General features: G+C 40.8%; 1 protein-coding gene across 2 annotated transcripts in view; it reads left to right on the top strand.

Moving 5' to 3' along the window:
• The window catches only part of LOC100709275 (regulator of telomere elongation helicase 1), a 64,864-nt gene that overhangs the window by 37,544 nt on the left and 2,278 nt on the right, over positions 1–25,042 (top strand). The window contains exons 18-29 of one of the 2 annotated variants that reach the window (XM_025901769.1): positions 10,785–10,825; positions 12,142–12,227; positions 13,329–13,406; positions 13,565–13,642; positions 20,657–20,803; positions 20,894–21,009; positions 21,170–21,293; positions 21,729–21,894; positions 22,201–22,358; positions 22,526–22,591; positions 22,967–23,177; positions 24,277–24,414. In XM_025901769.1, coding sequence (XP_025757554.1) covers positions 10,785–10,825; positions 12,142–12,227; positions 13,329–13,406; positions 13,565–13,642; positions 20,657–20,803; positions 20,894–21,009; positions 21,170–21,293; positions 21,729–21,894; positions 22,201–22,358; positions 22,526–22,591; positions 22,967–23,177; positions 24,277–24,414 — 1,409 coding nt within the window. Of the gene's footprint in view, positions 1–10,784; positions 10,826–12,141; positions 12,228–13,328; positions 13,407–13,564; positions 13,643–20,656; positions 20,804–20,893; positions 21,010–21,169; positions 21,294–21,728; positions 21,895–22,200; positions 22,359–22,495; positions 22,592–22,966; positions 23,178–24,276; positions 24,415–25,042 lie in introns of both variants that reach the window. The other variant, XM_005458806.4, reaches the window with a different exon arrangement.

Genomic DNA, 25,042 nt, shown 5'->3' with positions numbered 1-25,042 from the left:
CATTCATAACATTTATATTTTTAAAATTATTTAACTTTTTTCAACAAAAATTTCCCATGTATTTCAATGGGGAGACCCTTCAAATTCTCCTTCAACTTACTCATTTTTAAACTCGTATTACTTCCATATACGTTGACATAGAGCGATCATTCAAACTTTAAAACGAAGACAAGACATTCAACTATTCAACTTGTATTTATCTTTTCAATATCTGTTATACTTTTTCTTCAGTTCCAGTTTAAGTTTCATGATGATTTTTCAGCCGTTTCAGAGTTTATAATGGGTGTGTATGGGACGGAATGTTGGGGCTAGAGTGAGACAGCTCAACTGCTAGAGTGAGAGGAGCGAAAAAATTAATCTTAAAATCTTTTTTAAAACTGCTGCTGTGTCCGCAGCGTTTCCTCTACAGGTATGATTTTACCCTCAAAACGTAGCCATCGCTGTCCTCTTTCATCCAATGTGTTTACTATTGTGCTAGGTGTTATGGTTCTTTCATAAATGTCACCAAATCACAGCCTCCTCCCTCCAACTCCTCCATAGACTCCAATGTTAAAATGGCTCAGAAAGTTCCTTTGAAAATCAGAAGAGCAGGCTGTCTTTACACTGTCACCACGTCCATATAATAAACTCCACAGGCATGAAAACTGAGAATTAGGTAGACTGGACATTGCTGCCGCTCACGGTGAAAGAATTTTGTCAATACGACTTATACTTTTCATTTGGGAGCGATTTGTTTTGGCCTGACTTTTCTGTTCATTTTAAGCAGCAAAAGTGAGGTGCATGTCTGCGTGTGTATGGGGCCATTGGGTGCAGTCACTATAGCAACCAGGCTCACACCTGCCTGCCTAACGAGCTCTGTCCCTCACTCTGCCAAGATTCATCTTAACTACTTCTCTTTCAACTGCTGCTGTGTCCACAGTGTTTGCCCTACAGCCATCATTTTACCCTCAAAGCGTCGCCATCGATGTTCTCTTTCCAACAGCATGTCTTTCAAAGCTCAGAAATATAAACTTTTTAAACTGTGTGGATCCAAGTGGAGGGATCACATTTCAGTCATTCAGTGATTCAAAGAATATGAACTTTTAATATTCATTCAGGTGTTTTCTGACTCTAAATTTTCTGTTCTCATTTCTTAGGTTTTCCAAATTTTAATTTAAAAACTTTTCAGCTATTTTCCAACTTCTTCTGTGTGAACATCAGCTTTCAAAAGTTCTGCACTTTTGTTTTCAGGTTAAAAACTCTGCATTTTCCAGCTCATTCAACATTTTTATTTTTAACTCAAAATTCAGCAATTAATTCATTTCAGTGCATACATTCAGATTCAAGCATTCACACTGCAGTTTCTTCAGAAAATGCACTTTCTAGTCTCTTCTGACATTCCCTCCTGTTGATCACGAAATGAAATGTACAATTCATCAGTGAGTAACTACTTGTTTCTCACGTTTTCAGTTACCACATCATTAGTTACACTTCATCTTCATCTGACAAATAGGAAAAGAAGTCTTCATCGGTTTTGGTACATCTGCGTATGCTGTGAATGACAAACTAATCATCTGTGAAATTACAGCTTTAAACAAAGAATAACATAAGTAAAGCAAAATAAAATCAAGAAAAATTCAATGACGATCAACAGTCTCTTTAAAACTTGGCTTCTTCCTGGATCAGGATGTTGATGTTGTTGTGCACCTTACAAAAGTCATTAGATCAAATTTGGTGCACTTGTTCCAGGGTGTTTCTCATACATGGCTGTGTCAATATGCTCGGCATGTGCGAGCAAACATAACAGTCTTTCTCTGTGGTTTTGTTAAACACATATCTGTATCAGTCACCTTTCATCCAAGGATGGATGTGATCTTGTGTCATGTCCATTAGGTGTAAGCTGTCGTGCGTCCATCTTCTCTGTCTGCCTTGTGGCTCGGCTGCTGTTGGCATCAGCTGGGATCCTGTAAGGGTGAGCTTTTATAGTCAAGGTAACCAGCAGGGTTCCCCTTCACATTGTCGCACATAGGTCCATCACACCTACACCTGGCTGCCCTAAAGTTGATCGGATGGAGATTAGAGTGCGGGCTCACCCTACGGGGACCCAATCGCACTGCTCCCCCTCACCCCCGAAGCAACCAAGCGTAAGTGAGGCTTCCCTAATGTGCTTCCTCCTTGGTGTCGGGGCTTCTCGGGACCTCAACCTTTTTGCAGTGGCTCTGATGTATCCAGGAGGGTCTCTCTGCAATTTTACAGGCTGTGGGTGTTGTCAATAACACTTGGTATGGACCCTCCCAGCGAGGCATACTCCAATTTTTCCTCTGGAGCACCCGTAACAGGATCCAATCGCCTGGTTTCAACCTGCAAGAGACTGGAGAGCCTTACGGCAGTTTACTGTTCAAAACAATATCCTTATTTTCTAGTAGTTTTGCCATCCATTCTGCCAGAGTTGTTTCTCTGACGGATTTTTCTAAAGGTTCGCTTGTCACTGGCAGTGGAAAAGGTCTCCCATGAACAACCTCAAAAGGTGTCAGTTTTTGGGAGCCTTGTGTTAATCTCATCCACATTTTTACTAGGCCTATGCATTCAGGCCACGGTCTTCCTGTTTCTGCCATGCATTTTCTGAGTCTCTGTTTTATTGTGCCGTTAGTTCTCTCTACCAACCCTGCACTTTGTGGATGATAAGCACAATGGTTTTTTATGCTGAATCCTAGTGCTTCAGAGACTTTACTAATCACATCATTAACAAAATGTGTCCCATTATCTGATCTTATCAGAGTAGGGATACCATATGTTGGAATGAAATGATTGCATAAACATTTTGCAACTGAGATTGCATCTGCTTTTTTCACTGGATAAATCTCTGGCCATTTTGAAAATACGTCTACAATCACTAGAGCGTATTTTGAGCCTTGACTTTCACTTAATTCAATAAAGTCCATGTGAATGGTGTGAAATGGATGAGGTGGTGTGGGGAAATGTCCTCTTTTTGTCCTCAGATTGCCTTGTGAATTGTGTTTTTGACAGATCATGCATGTCCTCACAAATTCCTTTGCTGAAGTTTCAAAATTCAGAGTATAGAAGTGTGTGTTTACAACTTGGACCATTCCCCCCGTCGAAACATGGGTCACCCCATGGGTCACCAGTGCTGCTGTTCTGTGTAGGGACTTTGGGAGTATTGGTTTACCTTCACAAGTCATCAAATCTTTTTGCAATTGTGCTCCACACTTTAACCATTTCTTTTGTTCTGTAGTTGGTGCAGCTTTTTGTTCATCTCTAAGTACATCAAGTGGTATTTGCATAGCGGATGCAGACATTAACGTGTCTACAATTTGTTGTGCGGCTAACTTTGCTGCTCGATCTGCAAAGTTATTGCCTTGAGTTATTTCTGATGTATCCTTCTGATGTGCAGCACATTTGCATAATGCTAACCGTTTTGGCAATGTTATCACTTGCAACAGTGCTTTCAGAAGATTTCCATGTTTCACTGGATTACCAGTAGAGGTAATCATTCCTCTGTTCTGCCAAATTTTAGCAAAATGGTGCACTGCTGAGAAAACATACTGGCTGTCAGTGTGGATATTTATGTCTTGGCCTGCGTGCAATTCACATGCACGTATCACTGCTGTTAGTTCTGCACTCTGTGCAGAGTGTGAGGATGTTAGCGGTTTCGCTTCTACGACTCTATCTGCTGTAGTTACTGCATAACCTACACAGTTTCGTCCTAGGCTATTTTTAGACGCTGAACCGTCTACAAAAATGTCAGTGAAACCAGCTTGTGGTGTGCTGTAGATGTCAGCTCGTGGCTTTGTCTCCTCATCTAACTTTGTCATACAGCAGTGCGGATAACCTTCGTCGGGTGAGGCCAAAAGTGTGCCAGGGTTTAATTGACCACACTTCTCAATGCTGATGTGTGATTGTGACAACAAGATTCCAACATATGACAGTTGTCTTGCGTGTGTGAGGTAGGACAAATTGGCTTGGAGTAGTATTGAAGTCACTGCATGGGGTACTTTGATAATCAAAGTATGCCCTAAAACAATGTCAGCTGACTTTTTTACTGCTTCTGCTGCTGCTGCACAGGCCTGTACACACGTAGGCAGGCCTGAAGCAACAGAGTCTAATTTACAGGAGTAAAATGCAAGCGGGCGCTGTTTTTCTCCAAATGCCTGTGTTAGCACGGCTTTCATGTGACCTGCACCTCCATCTACATGTAAGTAGAAAGGCTTTTCATAGTCAGGCAAGGCCAAAACTATATTTGTCTGTAATGCCAGTTTCAAGTTACTGAATGCTTCCTCTGCTGCTGGAGTCCATTGTATTTTGTCTTTCAGTCCCAAATTCCTGCCATAGATCATACTTTGCAGGGGTTCAACCAGTGAAGCAAACTCCGGTATCCAACTTCTTGAAAAATTGCAAAGTCCTAAAAAACTCATCATTTGCTGTTTTGTGAGAGGTTTTGGAGCGTTCTGTACTGCTAGTTTCCTGCTGTCTAACAGTTTCTTCCCCTCTCCTGTGAGTGTGTGCCCTAAGTATGTAACTTTGGGACTCCACAATTGAAGTTTGTGTTGTGACACCTTGTGTCCATGCTCAGCTAAATGATGTAGTACTGCCACTGTGTTAGCTTTACAGTCATTCTGTGTGTTGCCTGTAATCAGGATGTCGTCCACATACAAGAGAAACTGCCCTGGTGCGGGCAATGTACAGAGTGACATAGATTTCTTTAACGCCTCTGCATACAAAGTTGGGCTGTTTTGAAAACCCTGAGGGAGTCTCGTGTACGTGTATTTCTGGCCATTAAATGTGAATCCAAAAAGGTTTTGTGACTCTGGATGTAATGGCACAGAAAAGAATGCATTTGACAGGTCTATGACTGAAAACCACTGTTCTTTAGGTGTCACTTGATTCAAAATTGTGTGTGGGTTTGCCACTACGGGTGGGATTTGCTCCGTTACTTCATTTATTGCTCTGAGATCATGCACTAAACGATATTTTCCCGTGCTTGCTTTTTTTACTGGGAAAATAGGTGTGTTGCAAGTTACTTTATCTGTTTTCACTAGAATGCCTGCTCTCTCCATGTCTGCAATTACCAGTTTGATCCCTGCTTTTGCTTCTGTTGTCAGGGGATACTGTGGTTTAACTGGTCTGTACGTAGAGGTTGTTTTTACCACAACAGGGTCTGCACCTTTGATTAGTCCAACATCAGTTGGACCTGTTGACCACAGGTTTTCAGGGAACTGCTTTAATTCTGGGAAGAGCTCTAGTGAGAGTAAGTGTCATTCATTATTTGTGTCAGACATGTGAGTATCTGCACAGTCAGATAGATGAGTTGCTGGCTGTGTCGTAAGTACCCACCCTAATGTGTACCTCATACATCCTGTTCTACGGCCCTGAAGCCATCCTTCATGTGTTTCTTCAGTTTTTTCATATCTGTCTCTTTCAACTTGAGTCAGAACGTGACCTAACTCCCTCCATTCTGTGTTTTCATTTCGTGCTACAGACACATGCGGTTTTGACATTCTATTCATTTCCTGTACTCTTCCTGTTTGTATCACTGAGCACACAGCATTGCCACTTTTAGTTACATAGAGGTGCTGCAATGTAAGCTTCTGTGGGCCTAATCTGTGAATTTGTGTGTCATATGAAGGATCTGGGCCTGGGCTTTGTTTGAGTCTTAGAGTATTGTGATACTCATCAAAAGCAAGTGGTCGGGAGTCTGGTGGCAAATACTTTTCAGCCAATCTCTGTAGAGGCTCTAATGGTGGAAGGTCTAGAGTCCAATAGTAGTGGGGCACTCCTTCTCCCTCACTGCTATAATTAATCTGTCCCTCCTCTCCTGCCTCTTCATAGTTTAACATCAATTCTGCGTGCATGCCTTGTGCTCCTGGCACTACGCCGATTTTTAATTTCTCCATGCTGTCTCTCCCTAGGAGGTTGGCTGGACAGGATGGATCATATATACATTGATTTTTACAGCTCCTGCCACTTTCTTTATGCACTAGCAGAAGCCCTTCTGTTAGAGATTTTACACTAGTATGACCTGATGCAGACTTAACTGTCAGGGTGTCTTTTGAAAATTTCAGATTTTTAGGTTTTTGATTTAGCACGGTTTTGCATGCACCTGTGTCACATAACATAGTCATAGGTTGGCCATTTACATGAATTTTTAGTATGGGTTTGTCTTCTAACAGTGTGACTAGTTCATACACATTAAACACTTCTGTGTCATCCTGTTTTTCCTCACTTCCCTGTTCTCTGTCTAGTCAGTCTTCATTCCTTCCTTCTCTTTTCTTTCCTGATCTACAGTCTCTAGAAGAGTGTCCCTCCTTTCCACATTGCCAACAGGTATTGTCTCTTTCCCTGTCGAAACGTTCTGATCTGTTATTTCCTCTGCCTCTATAACCTCCTCTGCCCCTTCCTCTGTTTTCACTCCTACGTCCTTGCATCTGTCTTCCCGAAAATGCAATAAATCCTGTCTCTGGATCTACTGTGAATGTGCCTACATTCTCATTTTTCTTTTTTAGAACACGGACAGCATGCTCTGCATATTGCAGTGCATCGGGCAGTGATCCTGTGTTCATAGTCACCCAGTGTTTTTCTACATGTGCTTTCACTGGTGGTAGGAGGCCATTTAAAAAGGCATTCTTTAGTTGTTGTTGATATGGGGTCTCTGGACCCTCTTCATAATTTAAACCTGAATGTTGTCTAAAAACTGGACGCAGGCGGTCCAGAAAATCAGAAGCTGTTTCGGCTTCTTTTTGTTTCACCTCTCCTATTTTTCCATAGTCAGCCCTTGGGGCCAACCGTACTCTAATTCTCTCATATAAATTTGTTAGGGCATTGATTAGGTCGGTGCTTCCTGGTGCATATGCTACACCCCCAGCATTTGAGCCGGTAAAATCTCCTCTAACTGTTCCTATCTTTAATCCTAATAAATCTTGCACGACCTGAAGCATTTCATGACCGTTTAAATACCATTGTCTTCTGATCAGTTCTACAGCATCCCTCCATGGTGTAAAACCTTCATTCAGTGGAGGAACGTCTTTCAGGACATTTTGTCTGTCTTTTTGTGACCACGGACGAAAAATATGTATGTTTGGGCGGTCATCTTGCTCTTCTTGTCCTTCTGGCCCTATTATTAGGCCAAATCTGGGGTTAGCTACTGCTACCATTGGGTAGATACCAGTGGCTGGCGGGTCGACTGTGTCTCCCCAGATGTCGGTCCCAGTGGGATCACGACCTATTTCTTCTTGTGGGTTATTTTTGAGTGAAAGTTCGTTTAGCATTGTCTGTGCTTTTACATAAGGATGATGATGTGTGTGTGACCTAGTTCTTCCTGATATGGGTGAGTGTGTAGTAAGTGGTGCTGTAGCTGCAGCTGTGGCTGCAGAAGTGGGAGGTGGCGGTGCATATGGTGGTGGATTAATACGCATATTGCGAGCACTGCACAGTGTCTCGTCTTCTGGTTTTACTAAACTGGCGGTTAAATTCTGTTTTTCTGACTTTTTATCTTTTTTCTCTTGTTTTTTCTTTTTATTCTCCTCTCGTCTAGCTGCTTCTTCTTTCCAGGCCTGGAAATATTGTGATTCCTGCGAGCGTTTTCCTTTCTTTTTTAAGTTTTTTGTTTCTGCTATTTCTTGCAAAAGAGCTTCTTTCAACTGTGTAAGTGCTGAGGGGCTGCATTTCCCCTCCCAAGTGGGACATTTTGTTTTTTTAGGATTTCTCCATCTACAAGCACTGATTTGTCCGGCGCCTGGACATTTCTTTTCTAACCACTGCTCGTCAGCAGTGAATTTTGTGGGCTGATTCCCCATTGTTACAACACACCTGCAGAGCTTTCTCTGGTATGAGACTCAGGAGTGGTTGCTGACACGCCCTTCTACTCCGGGGCTACTTCCGCGGAGCGGTGTCAGTTTTACGGGACGGAACCCAACCTACTTCTTCGTCACCAGTACTTCAGCGTCTTACAGCAAATAAAACAACAATAACAACTGGAGGCAACTCAGCAGCGTATTGTGCTGTAAAATTAGTTTACTTCCAACAGACAGAAAAATGACATACACAAAACACATATATTCACTCTTGTTTCTTTACGCGCGCGGGTCCTTGCGGCGGACCAGGCCAGTTCTAACTTTTATGCACCCGTACAGTGGGTCAGCCTAATGCGCTATTAATCCTTGCGGCGGATAAGACCTATGCGCTTCTCTTTTGTGCACCCGTGCAGTGGGTCAGCCTAATGCGCTATTAATCCTTGCGGCGGATAAGACCTATGCGCTTCTCTTTTCAAACCCTTGCGGCGGGTTAGACCTAAAAAGTGTTTTCTTACCCTCAGTTGTCTTTTGCTGGTTGTTCAGGTCATCTGGCTGGACCCCAACGCCGTGGACCAGGCCCGGCCTGGATACGAATTTACGCCCAGGGCTTTCACCTCTACCTAGAGAGGGCTGTCGACAGACTTCGGTTCTGGCTTCCCCACGACGTCAGGATGCAGCAATCAGACCTTATTGGAGTCACAGAAACGTGTCTGGTGTTTCCATATCCGGCTCGAAGGACCAATTTAAATGACAGGGGATTTCTTTAAATCACCCTGCCGTTCTTTCTTTAGCCAAGACTCCTGAGTTTAGAAAACACACAAACACTGCAGTTCTTCTTTTACTCGCGAGGGCAGCCCTTTAGACGCAGGATCCGCGTCTATTGACTGTCCGCGTCCTTTATTTATACAAGATGTTCCTGTGTGTGTGTGTATGTGTGTGTGTGTGTGTGTGTGTGTGTGTGTGTGTGTGTGTGTTCAAAGGTAACAACGTCATTAAGAGCAGCGGGTTTTTCCCCTTCACTACATTTAGTCTTCACTTCTCTGTTCTCTGAAGACAGGAAGCGGTTAGTAGCTGCACACAAGTTACTAGGTGATAAGTCACTTGGACATGTCCTTAATAATAAGATAAAAAGATACATTTCATATAGCTGATCATATTATACAATATTCTCTTCTGACACTTATTCAGACATTCTCATAGATGCAAATCTGAAAGTGCTGCTGAGCCTGCACCTGTTCAACTTGCCTTTTATATTAGACCAAACATGGTCAGAACTGCTGTCTATTCTCCATCATGGTTACAGCTTTCCTTGCTAATGTATTAAAGGCATTATTAACATTATTAATTTTTCACATACTTTGGTACGCTTTAATTTATGTCTATTTGTAGATTTGACAAAGAAAGCCCTACTTTGCCTTGCTTGTCCTGACAGAACACTACAGTGTTCAGTATATCAGTACGCCAGTGATGAGTTTAAAGCTTTTGTAAGTTCAAGCCTTGGTCACAACCAGTCCAACTGACAAGGTGACAATGCAAACAAAAAAAGAAGTTGCTGAAACGGTGACACCAGGATAAAGGAGATCCTTTTATTGTAATTCTAGAATGCTAGTAAGGAAACACTACTATAATTTTTAAAAAAAAAAACAACTACCAGACTTACGGTTAGGATATACAAGAGAGATACCTGGAAGCTAGCAAGAATTCTGGAAATGCATGAGTAGCTAAGATATTTCCGAATACACACACAACATGGAAGGGAGTACAAGAGAAATGGGAATTGAGGAAAAACAGACAACACTGACAATAAAGGCTGTCAGTGGCAATGAGCTATTAGATCCACATTCACAAGAAGGAAAGATCAGTGTCGCAGCCAGATACATAAACACTTATATTGAACCAGGTCAGGGAGATGTATGAAAAATCCTAGGAAAAAATTCCAACCTTATTTCCTGTTTATGTAAGAAAAGGGGCCTTCACATTAACTGACCACAGAATGTGTTTAGTTGATAAGAGTTTAAGTAACTCTTAGTTAAATCGAAATTGTAACTGGAAACTATGTTAACTTATTATGAAAAACCTTTCAATATAGTGCTGATTCATTTGTAAGACGTTTGACAGTTTTGTTTTGTTTTTTGTTTTTGTTTTGTTTTTTAAATAAAAAACAAACAAACCCTGATTTATTAACCCCTTAAAACCAATGGGAGCGCTCCTGTAGGGTTTTGGTCAGACTTTTAGATCAAATTACCATAACTCTTAAAACAACGGGGCAATCAAAAAATTTCAACAGTTTCTGAAAGTATGACCTTTTTCAGTGATATTAGGGTCACTACGGTAATCCCAGGCAGGGCACCACATCTAAATCTCAGCAAACAACACAGGAAACAACAAACAGCAAAACGGTAAAAAAAGAACCCAGATGCCCAATAAAATGTCAGTTTTCTGTAGAGCTTCATCACACTCACTCCCTCTCTCTTCTCTCAACCAACGTTAGTCTTTTGGGAGTGCTGCAGCACTGTGCCTGGGTTTAACATTATGACCCAAATAGCACTGTATCGCTGCTTTCAGGAACCACGAGGATGTCTTTCAATTGAACAGATGGTTCAGGAGTTACAGATGTTGAAAAACCTGTCTGATGCCAGCAACAGGTTAGGTTTTATAGGGTTAAAAGAGGTGTAATGTATTAGAGAGATGTCCCTCAGAGGCACCCATACACTTTTCAATTTATGGAGGATGTGTCACTAGGAGATATGAGCTGTTGTGGCTCAGTAAACAATGATGTTCTAAAACACGGGTGGGGAACTCCAGGCCTCGACGGCCGGTGTCCTGCTGCCTCATCTGCCTTATTTGTATGACACAGACAATCCCTTTGCAGTAGCAGTTGGTGAGAGTGGGAACGAAAAACTCCTTTTTTATATGTTCTCTCATATATATTTTACTGGTTCGTACTTTGAAGTTGTTACTTGAATGCTAACCTCAAACTGTAAATTTGTGTGGCAGGTTTGTTCCTGAAAACATGGCGTCTTTGGGCAACACTGTTGGTAAGATCACAATATACAGCATGGAAATTGTTTGATTGTGCTGACATCACCAACATTGTTAACTTTTAGCTCTGTTGTTCATGGTTATGTCATATTGCTTATTACCTTTTTGATATTGTGTTTAAGGTAGCACTTTCTACTACAGCTTGGCAATAACAGGATCATAAGGTGGAAACAGAAGGTACTCTCGTACCTGTGCCTATGATATGAAGCAAAATAGAATAGCAATATATTAATAAGACTTAATAATACTGATACTGATACTGGTAATAATACTAATACTGGCTGATGCTGTGACATATAACATGTTAGTATTTCTACAATAAATTGCCAAAAGTATTGAAGACAAGTGTGCGATTGTTTTTATCACCATTTTAATGATGGTGCTCGTATTAATTTGGTCCATGGTTGCTGATCAGTGGTCATGACAATCATGACAGCTCATTGTTCTTCAGTGCTGCTGGTTTCAGTCATCATGCAAATGTACTGTTTATAAGGTTGGGGAAACCTGAGCTGAGACAGTCACCTGGTAGAGTGACGAAATGTCTCTACTGCTGACAACAATACATCTATATGAACAGGATTAATGTTTTAGGACTATCTATAAATTGTTTATTTGCCAGTGATGTAAAATAAAATGGCCATAACATGATTATAACATTTACATTTAACACACAGACGTGTTTTTCTTGTTCTGTTTTTTTTTTAATTATGGGAAATATACAGACAGATTGTGCAGATTGTTTAATGTTGTACTAATACACCACATTAAATAATATTTACATTGTTACCTTCAAACAAAGAGTAAGGTTGTGAACACAAGGCAGGATTAAAGTCCGGCATTATAATAGAGAGTATCCTACTTTTTAACCATTAGTTACTATTGCTTTGTTATTATAAGGTTAATGTGAGGGGCCAGTATATACATATTCAGATGCACAGATATAGGAATTTTATTATTAGCAGGTATATGTCATATTGCCAATATATTACTGTAACTAACTGGTTTTGCCTCATAGGGATACGTTTTTCTGTGTTATTACACCTAATTTTGGCCCATTACCACAATTCGCCTTTCACCACTGTTGATACGTTGATACGAGGTAAAAAATGAAAACTACTTAGATATTATTCTGATGATTAAATAGTAGTAATTTGCTACTTCCATATTATTACCTTCTTGGCCTTTAATGCCTTGTTATTACCACATTACTGCTGAGCCATCATAGGAAGTGCTACCATGTTGGATTGTATATGGAGTGTGAAATCTTTGTTTTGATTTCGATATATATTTGTAACTTGTGTCCTTTCCTCAGCTAACCTGAGCCGTGTGGTTCCTCACGGACTTTTAGTATTTTTCCCTTCCTTCCCTTTAATGGAAAAAACATTGGAATTCTGGAAAGTAAGTGGAAAGTCAGCAGAGTCACCTGTGGAAAAAAATAATATTTTGGGGGTTGAGGGGGGTGTTTTGTTTTTTTTAGACCTGTACAGTGTCCGCATCACTGCAGCCGCAGCACCAACCTGTCTGTCGATCTCCCACTCCCTTCTCCTGTCACTCGTGAGCAAGACCCCGAGACACTTAAACTCCTCCTCCTGGGGAGTGAGAAGCGCTGGGAATGAGAATCAGCACCTCATTCCCAGCGCTTCACACTCAGCTGCGAACCATTCCAGTGCAAGCTGGAGGGCATCGCCCGGTGAAGCCAACTGAACCACATCATCTGCAAAAAGCAGAGATCAGATTTTGAGACCATAAAACCAAATGATCAAATCACTTGAACTATACTTTTTCATTTAACCTACTCGGAGCTAATGCTGATTCTCTTCTGATCTTTGAGAGGAGAGAAAGAACCAAAGAATGTTAAGCCAAATTGTAAGTCCATAGTTTGGGCAGCAGTTGATCCCTCTGGTGTCTCTGCTGGAATTTCCAACTGTGAACTATGAGATCCAATTTTTTTTTTTAACTGCTCATCGTCTAGATGACAGATGGAAAACCCTTTATTTTTTCTGCACTAAAGTTTTATACTTGGTCATCCTTTCTCCCACCTCTCCTCCTGGATGCCACATCTCCTGAGGTGATGTCTGGGCTCACACCCATTGTGACATCCAATCACTGTTGTTGGCATTTAATCACTACACCTTACCATCCTCCCTGTCTGTTACTCTCTGTGACCTTACTTCATCATGATTTTAAGCATAGTTTAAACTTCCAAATCACTTGTACATTTTTTTATTTTCTCATCATTATTTCAATTACATAAATACTTCTTATACTAATACTAATTAGAAGCTAAGAATTGCTTTCTGAAGTGTGCAAGAAATACATAAGAAATGCTGATTTAAAAAAAGCATGTAAAGATATCAAAAGAGTTAATCATTAAAAGTCAAAAGCCTTGTAACCTGTATGAACTAATTTATTTATGTTACATTTTATGTTACAAATTAATCATTTATAACAATCTAAGATGCTACTGTAAATCATTTCCTGCATGTGTGTCATCACCAGGCTAACGGACATGCAAACCGCATTGAGAACATAAAGCCCATGTTTGTTGAACCTAAAGGGAAGGGCACCTTTAATGACGTGAGTATTTTTTAGGTATCTAATCACTTGGCTGTAAACCCCTCTATTCACATTTTCACATCTAAAAATATTTCCTAAGCTGTTTATAGTAAAAAAAAAAAAGAAAAAAAAAGGTAAAGCTCTGATTAAAAAATGAGTCTCCATCTGTCTATTCCTAGGTTATTGATGGTTATTACAGCAAAGTCAATGATCCAGCATCCAAAGGAGGATCCTTCTTTGCTGTGTGTCGAGGGAAGGTGAGGAGGCTGTCCATGAAGTCTGTAAAAGTCCGAAAATGTTTTCTGTTGTCATGTTTCACCTCAAAACTTTAGCTGTATACAGTGAGTATGCAGTTGTGGTCCGAAGTTTACGTACACTCATCATGAGCATGAATGTACAACAGGCAGCAAATCATCCATCTGTATACTTGATAGTTGGCGCAGTGTTCTTAGGTTTGAAGGCCTCACTTTTACTCGTCCAGTCCGGTTGTCATTGTCTGTGAAGGTTCTTAGTCATCCAGGTTATCGTAGTCTATGGAGCTTGGAAAGAAAACCATTTGACCCTAGAACTGAAGAAGCTGAGAGGTGAAACGTCTTCAAGCAACTTAAGGAAGTCCAGACACTTTTCTTTCCAAGCTCCTTAGACTACCTGGTCAATGTCAACAACAACACAGTCGCTGTCTTGTTTGTCCAAAAAACTTTTCTCCAGAAATCATTTGGCTTATCTGTGTGGGCAGCTGCAAATTCTGTTGTTGTTGAATATCCTATTTTCTCAATCTGAGGCTGACTGTTTGAGTCTCCTTCCAGAGCTTGGTAAAGTTGTGAGACATTTGAATAACTTGTATTTACTTAAAATTGTTTGAACTGATGATCTTGGAATTTGCTGCTCAGAAATGTTCCAAGAGACATAAATCTACAGTTCTCATTATTAGCTCTTTACTGAGTTCCTTGGATTTTCATATTGTTCTGAGTATTGGTCAATCCAGACAAAACTTAGTTGTAGTTGTAATGGATCACAATCACTAATGAGTTTATAGGCGTTGACCTCAAGTTAAAAGACATTATGAAAGATTTTAGCAGATGTATATCAATATTTGAGTTTATGCATGAGAAAATCTAAATTAATTTAAAGTAGTGAACCCAATTTTGTGAAAGTCATAAGAGATGAATGCTGTAAAATCATTCCACCCTGAATAAAGCAGTTGAAAGAAATCATTAAAAGCCCCAAATAATCATTATTTTCATACCAAAGATGATTGTATGTAAACTTCTGACCACACCTGTATATGATATTCAAAGGTCATGTTGACACGAGAGGACAGGGGTGCCAAACATGTGACATCAGGCACTTTTCTTTTGTTGACAGACTACACAGTGTTTTTGTAACGATGGCTCATGAGTGTGAATGGTTGTCTCTCTTTGTTAGCAGTTCTATGCTTGTCAGGAGTTTTCCTGTATTGCAACCCAGGTCGGAATAAAAAGGCTCAGGTTTACGTGTACACGGTCGAGACTCAGGGAGAGACTCGCACCGCTGCAGAAAAAAGGAAGAGTCTTTATTCAGAGAGCACATACAGGAAGAGAGAAAATAGAACTGCAGGCTTCCTGTGTAACTTCCCCATTTAGGAGTCTGCACAGAGTTGCAGAGTTTAAGCTGAATACTGAAAAGAGCAAACACATCTAGATAATGAAACGTACTTTTAAGCATAACATAATAAAAATCCCAAAATCCTAAGAAATCTCTTAACATTCCCTCCTGTTGTACATATGTATATGTACAGTTCATAGCTCATTGTATCAGTCTATGGCCACTTGTAAACATTTTTATTTTATATGTTTTATATGTTACATCTAAGTGTCTATCTCATTATCATCTTCTTCATTCTGTGACAGGGTGACGTAAGCATGAATTGAAGCAGAATAACAGTATTATAACACCAACAAAAACAAGTCCTTTAATCAGCAGGGACTTCCAAGAGCCGCTTAAAAGCCACGTAAGCCAGTCTTCTGTGTTTGTGGCATAGTCTCGTTGTTGCGCATCCAGAAGTTGTCTGAGTGTTTTCAGAGCATCAGTCATGTTCGGTGAGTGCACATTATCTGGAATGTATGTGCAACATGTGTTGCTAAAGAGAGTTCTCCTTTCTCGGCGAGAATTATGTCCAATGCTACCCTGTGTTGCATTACTGCAATGCACAGAGCGTCAATCTCCTGATCCCATTCGTCGTTGAATTTACATGAAGCATTCAGAACCTTTTGTCTTTCAGTCCAAAGTTTAAATTTCTCTGGGACATCGGAACCCCATATGGAATCATGCTGCTTGAGGTCTGGGGTGCTTCGTCTTTTCCTTGTTGTTGACGTTGAAGTTGACGTGGTGTCCATGGTTATCTTGAAAGTGTGGTCAGATATGAAAATGGGAGCGCACTGACCTGTCCAATTCCCAGGAAGGATATCCCAGGCCATCCCTTGCACCCAGAAGGTGCCATTTGAGATGTTGCTGCTCCTCACGGGCCCTCCAGGAGCGTGTGTCTGTACTGCTTTGCAGTTGGTGGTGGTATTTCCCATTGGCGTGGATCCGTTCTCTTGGCGGTAGCATAGGCTGTGGCTCTAATTCCCATTGTTTCCAAGAAAGACTGGGAATGATTTAGCCTTACTTCTGTGCTTCACTTTCAGGTCAACCCAGAATCATTCGTCACATGTGCCATTCCGTAGTCCTATCTGGAGAGGTTCCTCATGGTTGACCACGATTCCCTGGAATTGATGCCCACGGCTGGCGTAGCTTGCGGCACACTTTGCTTGAATTATGTCCATTCCCTTCGCATACAAGGGGGCGTATTGTGTCGTTGGGGGCATATAGGAGCAAACATAGCAGTCTTTTCTGGGTGTGCTGTCATGTATATATCAATACCATGCGTTGTTCATCTTCTTTCTTTCGGGTGAGTGTTAATAAACTCACCAGGAGTGCAACATTAGCCACTAGGAGGACAAGTGTCTTCATGATGACCAGACACACCTGTGACCTCTGATGAGTAGACTACTGGCAAGAAGAAGAAGGCGGGGTATACCCGATCAGCCCTCCCTCCACCAATAGATCACCATACAGGAGTTAGGGGTGTCGGCGTCTAAACGTTTAGGTTGTCACTCACTTTTTTGCAGTGGCTCTGATGGATCCAGGACGGTCTTTCTGCTATTTTGCAGGCAGTAGGTGTGGTGAGCAGCACTGATAGGGACCTTCCCACCTTGGTGAACTCCAGTTTTTCCTTTGGAGTACTTTGATCAGGATCCAATCACCTGGTTTCAACCTGCAAGATACTGGAGAGTTGTTTAGAACAATCTCTTTATTTTCAAGTAATTTAGTCATCCATTCGGCTAGTGTAGTTCCTCTTATTGACTTATCTATAGGTTCACTTGTGATTGCTAGTGGAAATAGTCTACCGTGAATGATTTCAAAAGGTGTGAGTTTCTGAGAACTTTGTGTCAGTCTCATCCACATTTTTACCAGGCCTATACACTCAGGCCATGGTCTCCCTGTTTCTTCCATGCATTTTCTCAGTCTCTGTTTTATTTCCTAGTGCTTCAGAGACCTTACTGATTACTTCATTAACAAAATGTGTCCCATTGTCTGATCTTATCAGAGTGGGGATGCCATATATTGAAATAAAATGGTTGGACAAACAATCTGAGATGGCGTCTGCCTTTTTACTGGATAGATTTCTGGCCATTTTGAGATCACGTCTATGATCACTAGAGCGTATTCTGAGCCTTGGCATTCATTTAGCTCAATAAAACTCATGTGGATTGTATGAAAAGGATGAGGTGGTGTGCATTATGCGCATTATGTGCATTATGTTTTTGGCAAATCATGCATGTTCCGACAAATTTCCGAAATTTTATCTACCACTCCTACCCCCCCTCCTGTTGACAATAATGCTGCTGATATGTGTAGGGACTTTGGTAGTATTGGTTTGCTATTACAAGTCATCAAACCACTTTCTGGCTGTGCTCCACCTTTTAACCATTTCCTTTGTTCTGTAGTTGGTGCGGCTTTCTGTTCGTTTATAAGCACATCAAGTGGTATTTGCATTGGGGAGTCAGACATTAATGTGTCTATAGTTTGTTGTGCTGCTGCTTTTGCGGCTTTGATCTGCAAGTGACCTCTGAACTGTTTTGGCAGTTTTGACAGTGTCATTAGAAGATCTCAAAGTGTTGCACAGCTGAAAAAACATACTGTCTGTCAGTGTATATATTTATATCTTGGCCTGCGTGTGTGAGGATGTCAACGGTTTCGCTTCTACAACTCTATCTGCTGTGTAGATGCAACACTACATTTTGACTTAAGGCATTTTAGGCAATTCCTATTTCTCAAAGAATTCATACATCTTACATATTTCAACTTTTAAGTTAGGAAAAACTTTGCATTGCTTATAGCTCATAGCTCACAGCTCTAAAACTCGTCATTGTTAAATCATGTGCCTAATCATGATATGTCACTGTGATCCACAAGTATGATCACAAATTTGTTTTCCAAACTTACAAAACAAACAAACAAAAACAAAAACAAATTGCCTATGGCATCAAGGCTTTGCGTTCATATTAATTGAGTGTAAGCTGCTTTCTTAATTGCAAGTGTTTGAGTATGTGTTGTCTATTCATTCTATTCATAGAGTCTATTCATAGAGTTCTGTTTCTCTCTGTGAGCTGTCTTGACACACCACAGGCACACATATTTCCTGTTTCTGCAGACTAATCGAACTCTTTTGTTTCTCTTTGTATTCCTAGTCTATAAACCCTCTTTAATTCTACTAAATCTTGATCTAAAACGATACACCTTTATTTCACACACACTTTAAAATTGAGCTCTTTCAGACATCAGGAATCATCACACACACTTCCACTCGTTCACTCACTCCACTATGAACCTTTGTAGTGTTATTATTACTTATGTTTTATTATTTTTGTACAAATCACACCCAATCACTCAAAACCTACTACTCACAGCATTCACACAGTTAGAATCACTCAAAATATGCTTTCATACGAGTATTTCAGACATGCTTTTCAAGAGGTCACTCACTGTACATCCACAGTAATGAATTCAAACTCTAACTACAATTGTAGTGAGCAAAACCAGCATCTCCATGCGCGTCACCGCTCCTCATTAGCTTGGTAGTGTCCACATATTTAATTCAGCTTCTTATTAGTTGTTAGTATAGGTCTTCATCTTAACAAAGTCTCATCTAAGATGACAGGTTTACAAGCAGGTCAAGTGGCTCTATGCACCTGATTAGTGTAGTTATTTCCTTATTTTCTTCATCTCATATATCATTGTACTGAGTTTGAGCAAACCTTAAGCTTGAATCAGACTACTTTTAACAATCTTCCACCTCGCATCATAACTGACTGAGGTGCCTCTTCTTATTAATAGTATGTCATTGTTAATGTTATCATTGTATTGTTTTTCCTTTTTTATAACAGCAACAGTATATTACAATACACTACTTTACTACTAATATACAATAGTATATTAGTTTATATTTTATTATGTATCCATCACGGGTCTGTGTGAATCTGCAGCTTCACACCTTCCCAAGCTGGAGACATTTTCCTTGGCTGAACAATGACGCAGCCTTAATATACCTTATGCATCTCTCTTTTTTATGTGATATATTTGTGTGAATTATCTGGTTTCACGCATTCTATTCATTCAGCTTCCCAATTTTGTTTCATTGTTAATACCAGTTTACAGGTTGTTAACCTTCCTATCATCTCCTATTATCATGCTTATCACTAGATAAGCTCTACTTTAAGTTAACCTTAATTTAACCTTTTGTTTATTCCACTTCATTCCTCTTTCCATGCTTTAAAATATTACAACTCTTGTGTATGCTTTGATTTCTTTTTAGCTTCCTTTTCAGTATTTATTTCTGCTTGGAGGGTTTCTTATAATTTAGTTAATGCATTTTCCCTCCCACGTGGGACATTTAGGTGTTCTTTGGATTTCTCCATCTACATGCACTAATTTGTCCGGCGCCTGGACATTTCTTTTCTAACCACTGCTCGTCAGCAGTGAGTTTTGAAACTTCATTACCCATTTTAATCCTTTTAATTTTAATACTTTACAACTACACAACTGCGGCACCTTCTCTGGCACGAGAACAGAGAGTGGTAGTTGACACGGCCTTCTACTTTCAAGCTATTCTTGAAAGCGGTGTCAACACGACCTGTTTCTCTCTTTTCACCAGTACTTGGGTGGCCAACAGCAAACAAAATAGTGGAATAGTTCAGCCTCCTTATTGTGCTGTAAAATCAACTTATTCCACCAACAAAAATAAAACAATACAAAACAAAATAGTACTTTTATACACGCGCTACCTTTACCCACTACGGGGGAGCTACCAGTCCCAGACGAGCTCAATCTTTATTTTAAAACGCTACCAGCCCCTCTGGGCGAGCCTACTTTACCCACTATGGGGGAGCTACCAGTCCCAGACGAGCTCTATTTTATTTTAAAATGCTACCAGCCCCTCTGGGCGAGCCTAAACGTTTTACGCGAGGTGTCTGAGTGTTAATATTCACCTGGTTGCTGATTCACTGCCGGTCTCTCAGGTCTGCCTCATCGACCCCCACCGCCGTGGACCACTTATAAGAACGCCGGCCAGAACCCGAATTCACGTCTCTGGTCTTTATCCTGTACCTGGACAGGAGCTGTCGACAGACTTCAGCGTGGGCTTCTCATGACGTCGGGGCTCGATGAGGCTTTCCTGTGGGGTCACACAAAGGTCGCTGTGTCCCATCCGGCTCGAAGGACCAAGAAATGTCAGGAGTTTTCCTGTATTGCAACCCAGGTCGGAATAAAAAGGCTCAGACAGGTTTACGTGTACACGGTCGAGACTCAGGGAGAGACTCGCACCGCTGCAGAAAAAAGGAAGAGTCTTTATTCAGAGAGCACATACAGGAAGAGAGAAAATAGAACTGCAGGCTTCCTGTGTAACTTCCCCATTTAGGAGTCTGCACAGAGTTGCAGAGTTTAAGCTGAATACTGAAAAGAGCAAACACATCTAGATAATGAAACGTACTTTTAAGCATAACATAATAAAAATCCCAAAATCCTAAGAAATCTCTTAACATTGCTGCTTTTCCATGATGCACGCTACCTCCTGTTCTGTGATGCAGGGACTAATTGGATAAACATTTAAGAAGATGCATAGACAGATTTTCTTTCATGTTAATGTAGGGTTACACAAAAAGCCGTTCTGTAATGATATCTTCTTGTACTAGGCGAGCGAGGGTCTGGATTTTGCAGACACCTATGGTCGGGGTGTCATCATCACTGGCCTTCCTTTCCCTCCAAAGAACGACCCTCGAGTCATCCTGAAAATGCAATTTCTGGATGAGATGAATCGAAAGAAAGCTCCAGGGCTCAAGGTGAAAGAAAATTAACTATTGATGTACACTAACAAGTTACTCTGTCATATTACGGTAGTTGGATCTCTCTGTCTTTGTGTGTGTGAACAGTACTTATCAGGGCAAGACTGGTACAAACAGCAGGCTTTCAGAGCTGTGAATCAGGCCATCGGTAGAGTGATTCGTCACAAGGAAGACTATGGAGCGATCTTCTTGTGTGATCAGAGGTCAGAGCTGGTTTACTTCAGTAACATCATATCAGAGGGAACATCCTCCGCTATACCACACAGCAGCACACAAGCTTCAAATAAGTGCTTCGGTCACCTTATTTATTATTTATTGATGATAAAAAATTATTGTTAAACTAAAGGAAAACTTTCCCCACAGATTTAAAAGTGCTGATGCCCGGGCTCAGCTTCCATCGTGGGTGAGGTCGTATGTGCGCCTCTGTGACAGCTTTGGCAACGTGGTCCGTGATGTTTCGCAGTTCTTCAGGATTGCACAGAAAATGGTGAGTTGTCGCACCTGCACGGTTCATACAATGCAGCAAATTCTTGCATTGTTCAGTTTTGTTAAAGAACCAGCTCATAGTACTGATTCAGATCTGGAGGGAAATCTTTTTTAAGCACTGAAAAAACATTTTGATTCAAAACAAAAAAAAGTGAATAATTACTGGCCATAATTATTAATGGCTATGACACTGTTTATCGTGCTGAAATATAATTTGATCTAAGTGTTATCTGTGAGTTTCTGTAGAATAAAGGTGAAGTTAGGGGTTTTTGTAACACCATGTCAACCTTTTTACTTTTATAATAAATGTCTACTAACATGTCTGCTGGTGTTTGTCTGGTTTTCATTCATTGCATGTGCAGTAAAGGTGTGTAGACACTTGGTTACAGTTCAGCTTGTCAGCTTATACTCACAGTTTGTGCATTAAACATTTAAGAGGCCTGTGGTTGAGAAGAAGGCTCCAGCAGACAACTGTGCGACTGTGTGTTCATCAGACACTCAGTCCTCCAGTTTCACCTCTTGCTCCTCCTCGCAAACGTCTCACACCCAGAAGGCCAAAGTGTTGGACACCTGCCTTCCCAGCCTGAAGAAGAGGAGACTCAGTGAGTACACAGATGATGGATGTGGTTTGATGTTTTGCTATTAAAGATGAAGGTGTTCTTTTGCTATACTAGATATGTTTTGCAAAGGGTTTCACAGAAATGTCTTTAGATTTCATTATGCAGTTGAAATGTAGAAAAACTACAGTAGAAACACAAAGAGTTCAATAATAAATGGTAGAAATTCAACTAAGAGCCAGTTAACCCTAAACCTACAGTTGGAAGGACTAGTTTTAAAATCTCCAGCTACAGCTGCTCTAAAGTGAGTCCTTGATTAATTTTAATCTGTCCCCTTGTTTTTGTGATCAGATGAGAACAGTGGAGCCAGTGGAATGGCCAGCATCTGCCATGAGTATGAGAGTGAGGTGCTGGACAATCAGAGGAGACCAGCCAACCTGCTGGATGCTTTGGAGCAAGGCAACCACAGCACTGGAGAGGACAGTGGTTTTACCATGGGAGAGGAAAAGGTAGCTCGTTTTATTAATTCACATCATGAGTAACAGACTGTGTGTGTGTGTGTGTGTGTGTGTGTGTGTGTGTGTGTGTGTGTGTGTTACACTATAAATACCAGTTTCAAGATTTTCCACTTGTTTTGCTTCTGAAGGCAAATCATTTGTCCACACTGTCTCTTCAATACGATAAGAGGATGGAGGATGAGTTGCGGGGTGGAAAACGTAAAATCAAGTTGGTCCAAGAACAGGTAAGTGGTGTTCTCAACAATGCACAGCTGGACTCGGTGAAGACGTGTTTTCTGACTGTTGAAAGTTGGTGATGAATCGTTAAAGATTAAAGTGTTGGGATAATTATGTTTATCTGTGGCCTACTGTTAACTGAATTTGAACTTTTAAGCAAATATTTATCTAGTAAACCTATGGTGCAGACACCTGGTGAAAGTGCAGAGGATTAGTAAGAATGATGTGAGGGTGAAAACAGGAAAAGCTGTTGGTCCAGATGACATACCTGTAGACGTACGGAGATGTCTAGCACAGAGGGCAGTGAACTTTGAACCAGATTGTTTAACATCATTTTGAATTTGCACTGCTGCTGCTTTTCTTTTCCTCCATGGTTACTGAAGAAGCCGAGTGTCTCTGAGGATTTGTCTGAAGAAGGAAAAGCCAGCAGGGCTAAGAAATTCCTGGCGGACATGAAGAAGTCCCTGAGTCAGGTCAGCTTTGACCGCATCATACAGGCTCTGCAGACCTACAAAAAGACCGACGACCTGGATCAGCTGCTGACTGAGACAGCAATTTTAAGTGAAGACACTAATACTCAGAGTCTCCTCCATGGTAAATCTTCTGCTCTAATAAACACAAAGTTACCTGCACATTCAGACTCATATCTGAACCTCAGTTTTGCATGTGGTAGCACTGCATGTTGTGTACTGATGCTAGAAGGTACTGCAATACACTGCTATTAAAACGATAAAATACCACACATGGTTAACACTGAAGAATGACAGTACGCTCTGTCACCTATAAAGTATACCTGCTTTGCAGGTCTGAACTCTACAGAACACGTTTTCTCAATTTACGATTAGTCATTTTACGCTCTTTGTAAAATGTGTCTAACTAGTGCAACTATTTACAAATCCGTTAAAGTCTTTGCACTCTTTTCAATAAAGTGTTTTAAATTATTTTAATATGTATAATTAGTATGTTTTAAATCGTACACACCACAATAGTTTGAATATGTGCAGAATGCATTGACAAGCAGGGTTTCTATGAAAATCACATTTTCTAAACTGCAACATTCAGGTTGTTTCATTTGCTTTACAACCCACTGTGGTCGTGCACAGTGCAAAATTGTAAAAGTTGTGTCTCTGTTCACATGGTAAGGATGAGATAAGCTTTAATTCAAAGGGTAAGTATTGCTTTAACTGTTAAGGAATTATAACGTGCATTTTCAGAAGCTCAAAGTAATTAGACAAACCAACATAATTTTAAATAAAGATTGTTTTTAATAACTGGGTGAAAATCTGTTGCAGTCAATGATTGCCTAAATTGTCCATGGACATTGCCATATTTAGTTTTTTCCAAATTCATGTTGATTTACACATGTTTGGATTATAAAGTCTGAACATGTTTGGATACAGTGCAGATCATAGTCGGTCAATATGAATTTTCAGCCTTGTGTCTTACAGAGATCTACAATAATAGAATCCTCGCGTTCTTTGTAGTTTGCCCAGTTTTTCACAGTAGAGTAAGAACACCTCACCCAACGTTACTTTTGAAAAACTGAACGTAACTGTCATCATTATTAGTCTTGATATTTACACAGGAATACTAACAATGTCAAAGCCATAATTTCAGTATCAGCGCACCACTATAACAGTGTGTTAGTGCAAAACAGTTTGTAGTTGACTGCTGTTGCTGCCTTGTGTCACAGGCTTCTACCAGTTTGTTCGCCCACATCACAAAAAGAGGTTTGATGAAAATTGCCAGGAGCTGACAGGGAAGGGCTGTGGATACAAACCTGATCACACTCTGTCCAAGGATGAGAAGAAGACTGTAATGCTGCAGAACGGTATGAAACACATATTTACTCAGTGCTCTTCATTTTCCTCTTGGAAATGTGTGTGAGATACATGGATTAAGAAAAGAATGTCAAGGAAGAATTTTGCAAGAATAGCACAATATTCCCTTTAACATAAAAAACAAATTCCAGCCCATACTCGGCACAGATGACCCTGACCCCTCTGTATACTATGCCGGCCACTTGGTTATGGCGTTCCATGTATGCCCTGCCTGCTAGCATCTTGCACCCTGCTGTTATGTGCTGGATTGTCTCAGGGGCATCTTTACACAGCCTGCACCTGGGGTCTTGCCTGGTGTGATAGACCCCAGCCTCTATGGATCTTGTGCTCAGAGCTTGTTCCTGTGCTGACATGATTAGTGCCTCTGTGCTGTCTTTCAGTCCAGGCACTGATAGGATTTCTGGATGTCAGCCACCTCCGCTATCTGCTGGACAGGCCCCTGCACGGTATGTACCATACCGTGCAGGGGCCTGTCCTTCCATGATGGTTCCTCGTCTCCCTCCTCTTTCTTGGGTTTCTGCTGCCTGAGGTATTCACTGAGCACACAGTCGGTTGGGGCCATCTTCATGATGTATTGTGGATGGTCGTTGTTTCATCCTGGACTGTGGTGCTGACACT

Source organism: Oreochromis niloticus, linkage group LG20 (assembly GCF_001858045.2).
Source record: "Oreochromis niloticus isolate F11D_XX linkage group LG20, O_niloticus_UMD_NMBU, whole genome shotgun sequence".
Classification (NCBI taxonomy): Eukaryota; Metazoa; Chordata; class Actinopteri; order Cichliformes; family Cichlidae; genus Oreochromis; species Oreochromis niloticus.
The sequence above is the reverse complement of the archived record's forward strand: the minus strand, read 5'-3'. Positions and strand labels throughout refer to the sequence as shown.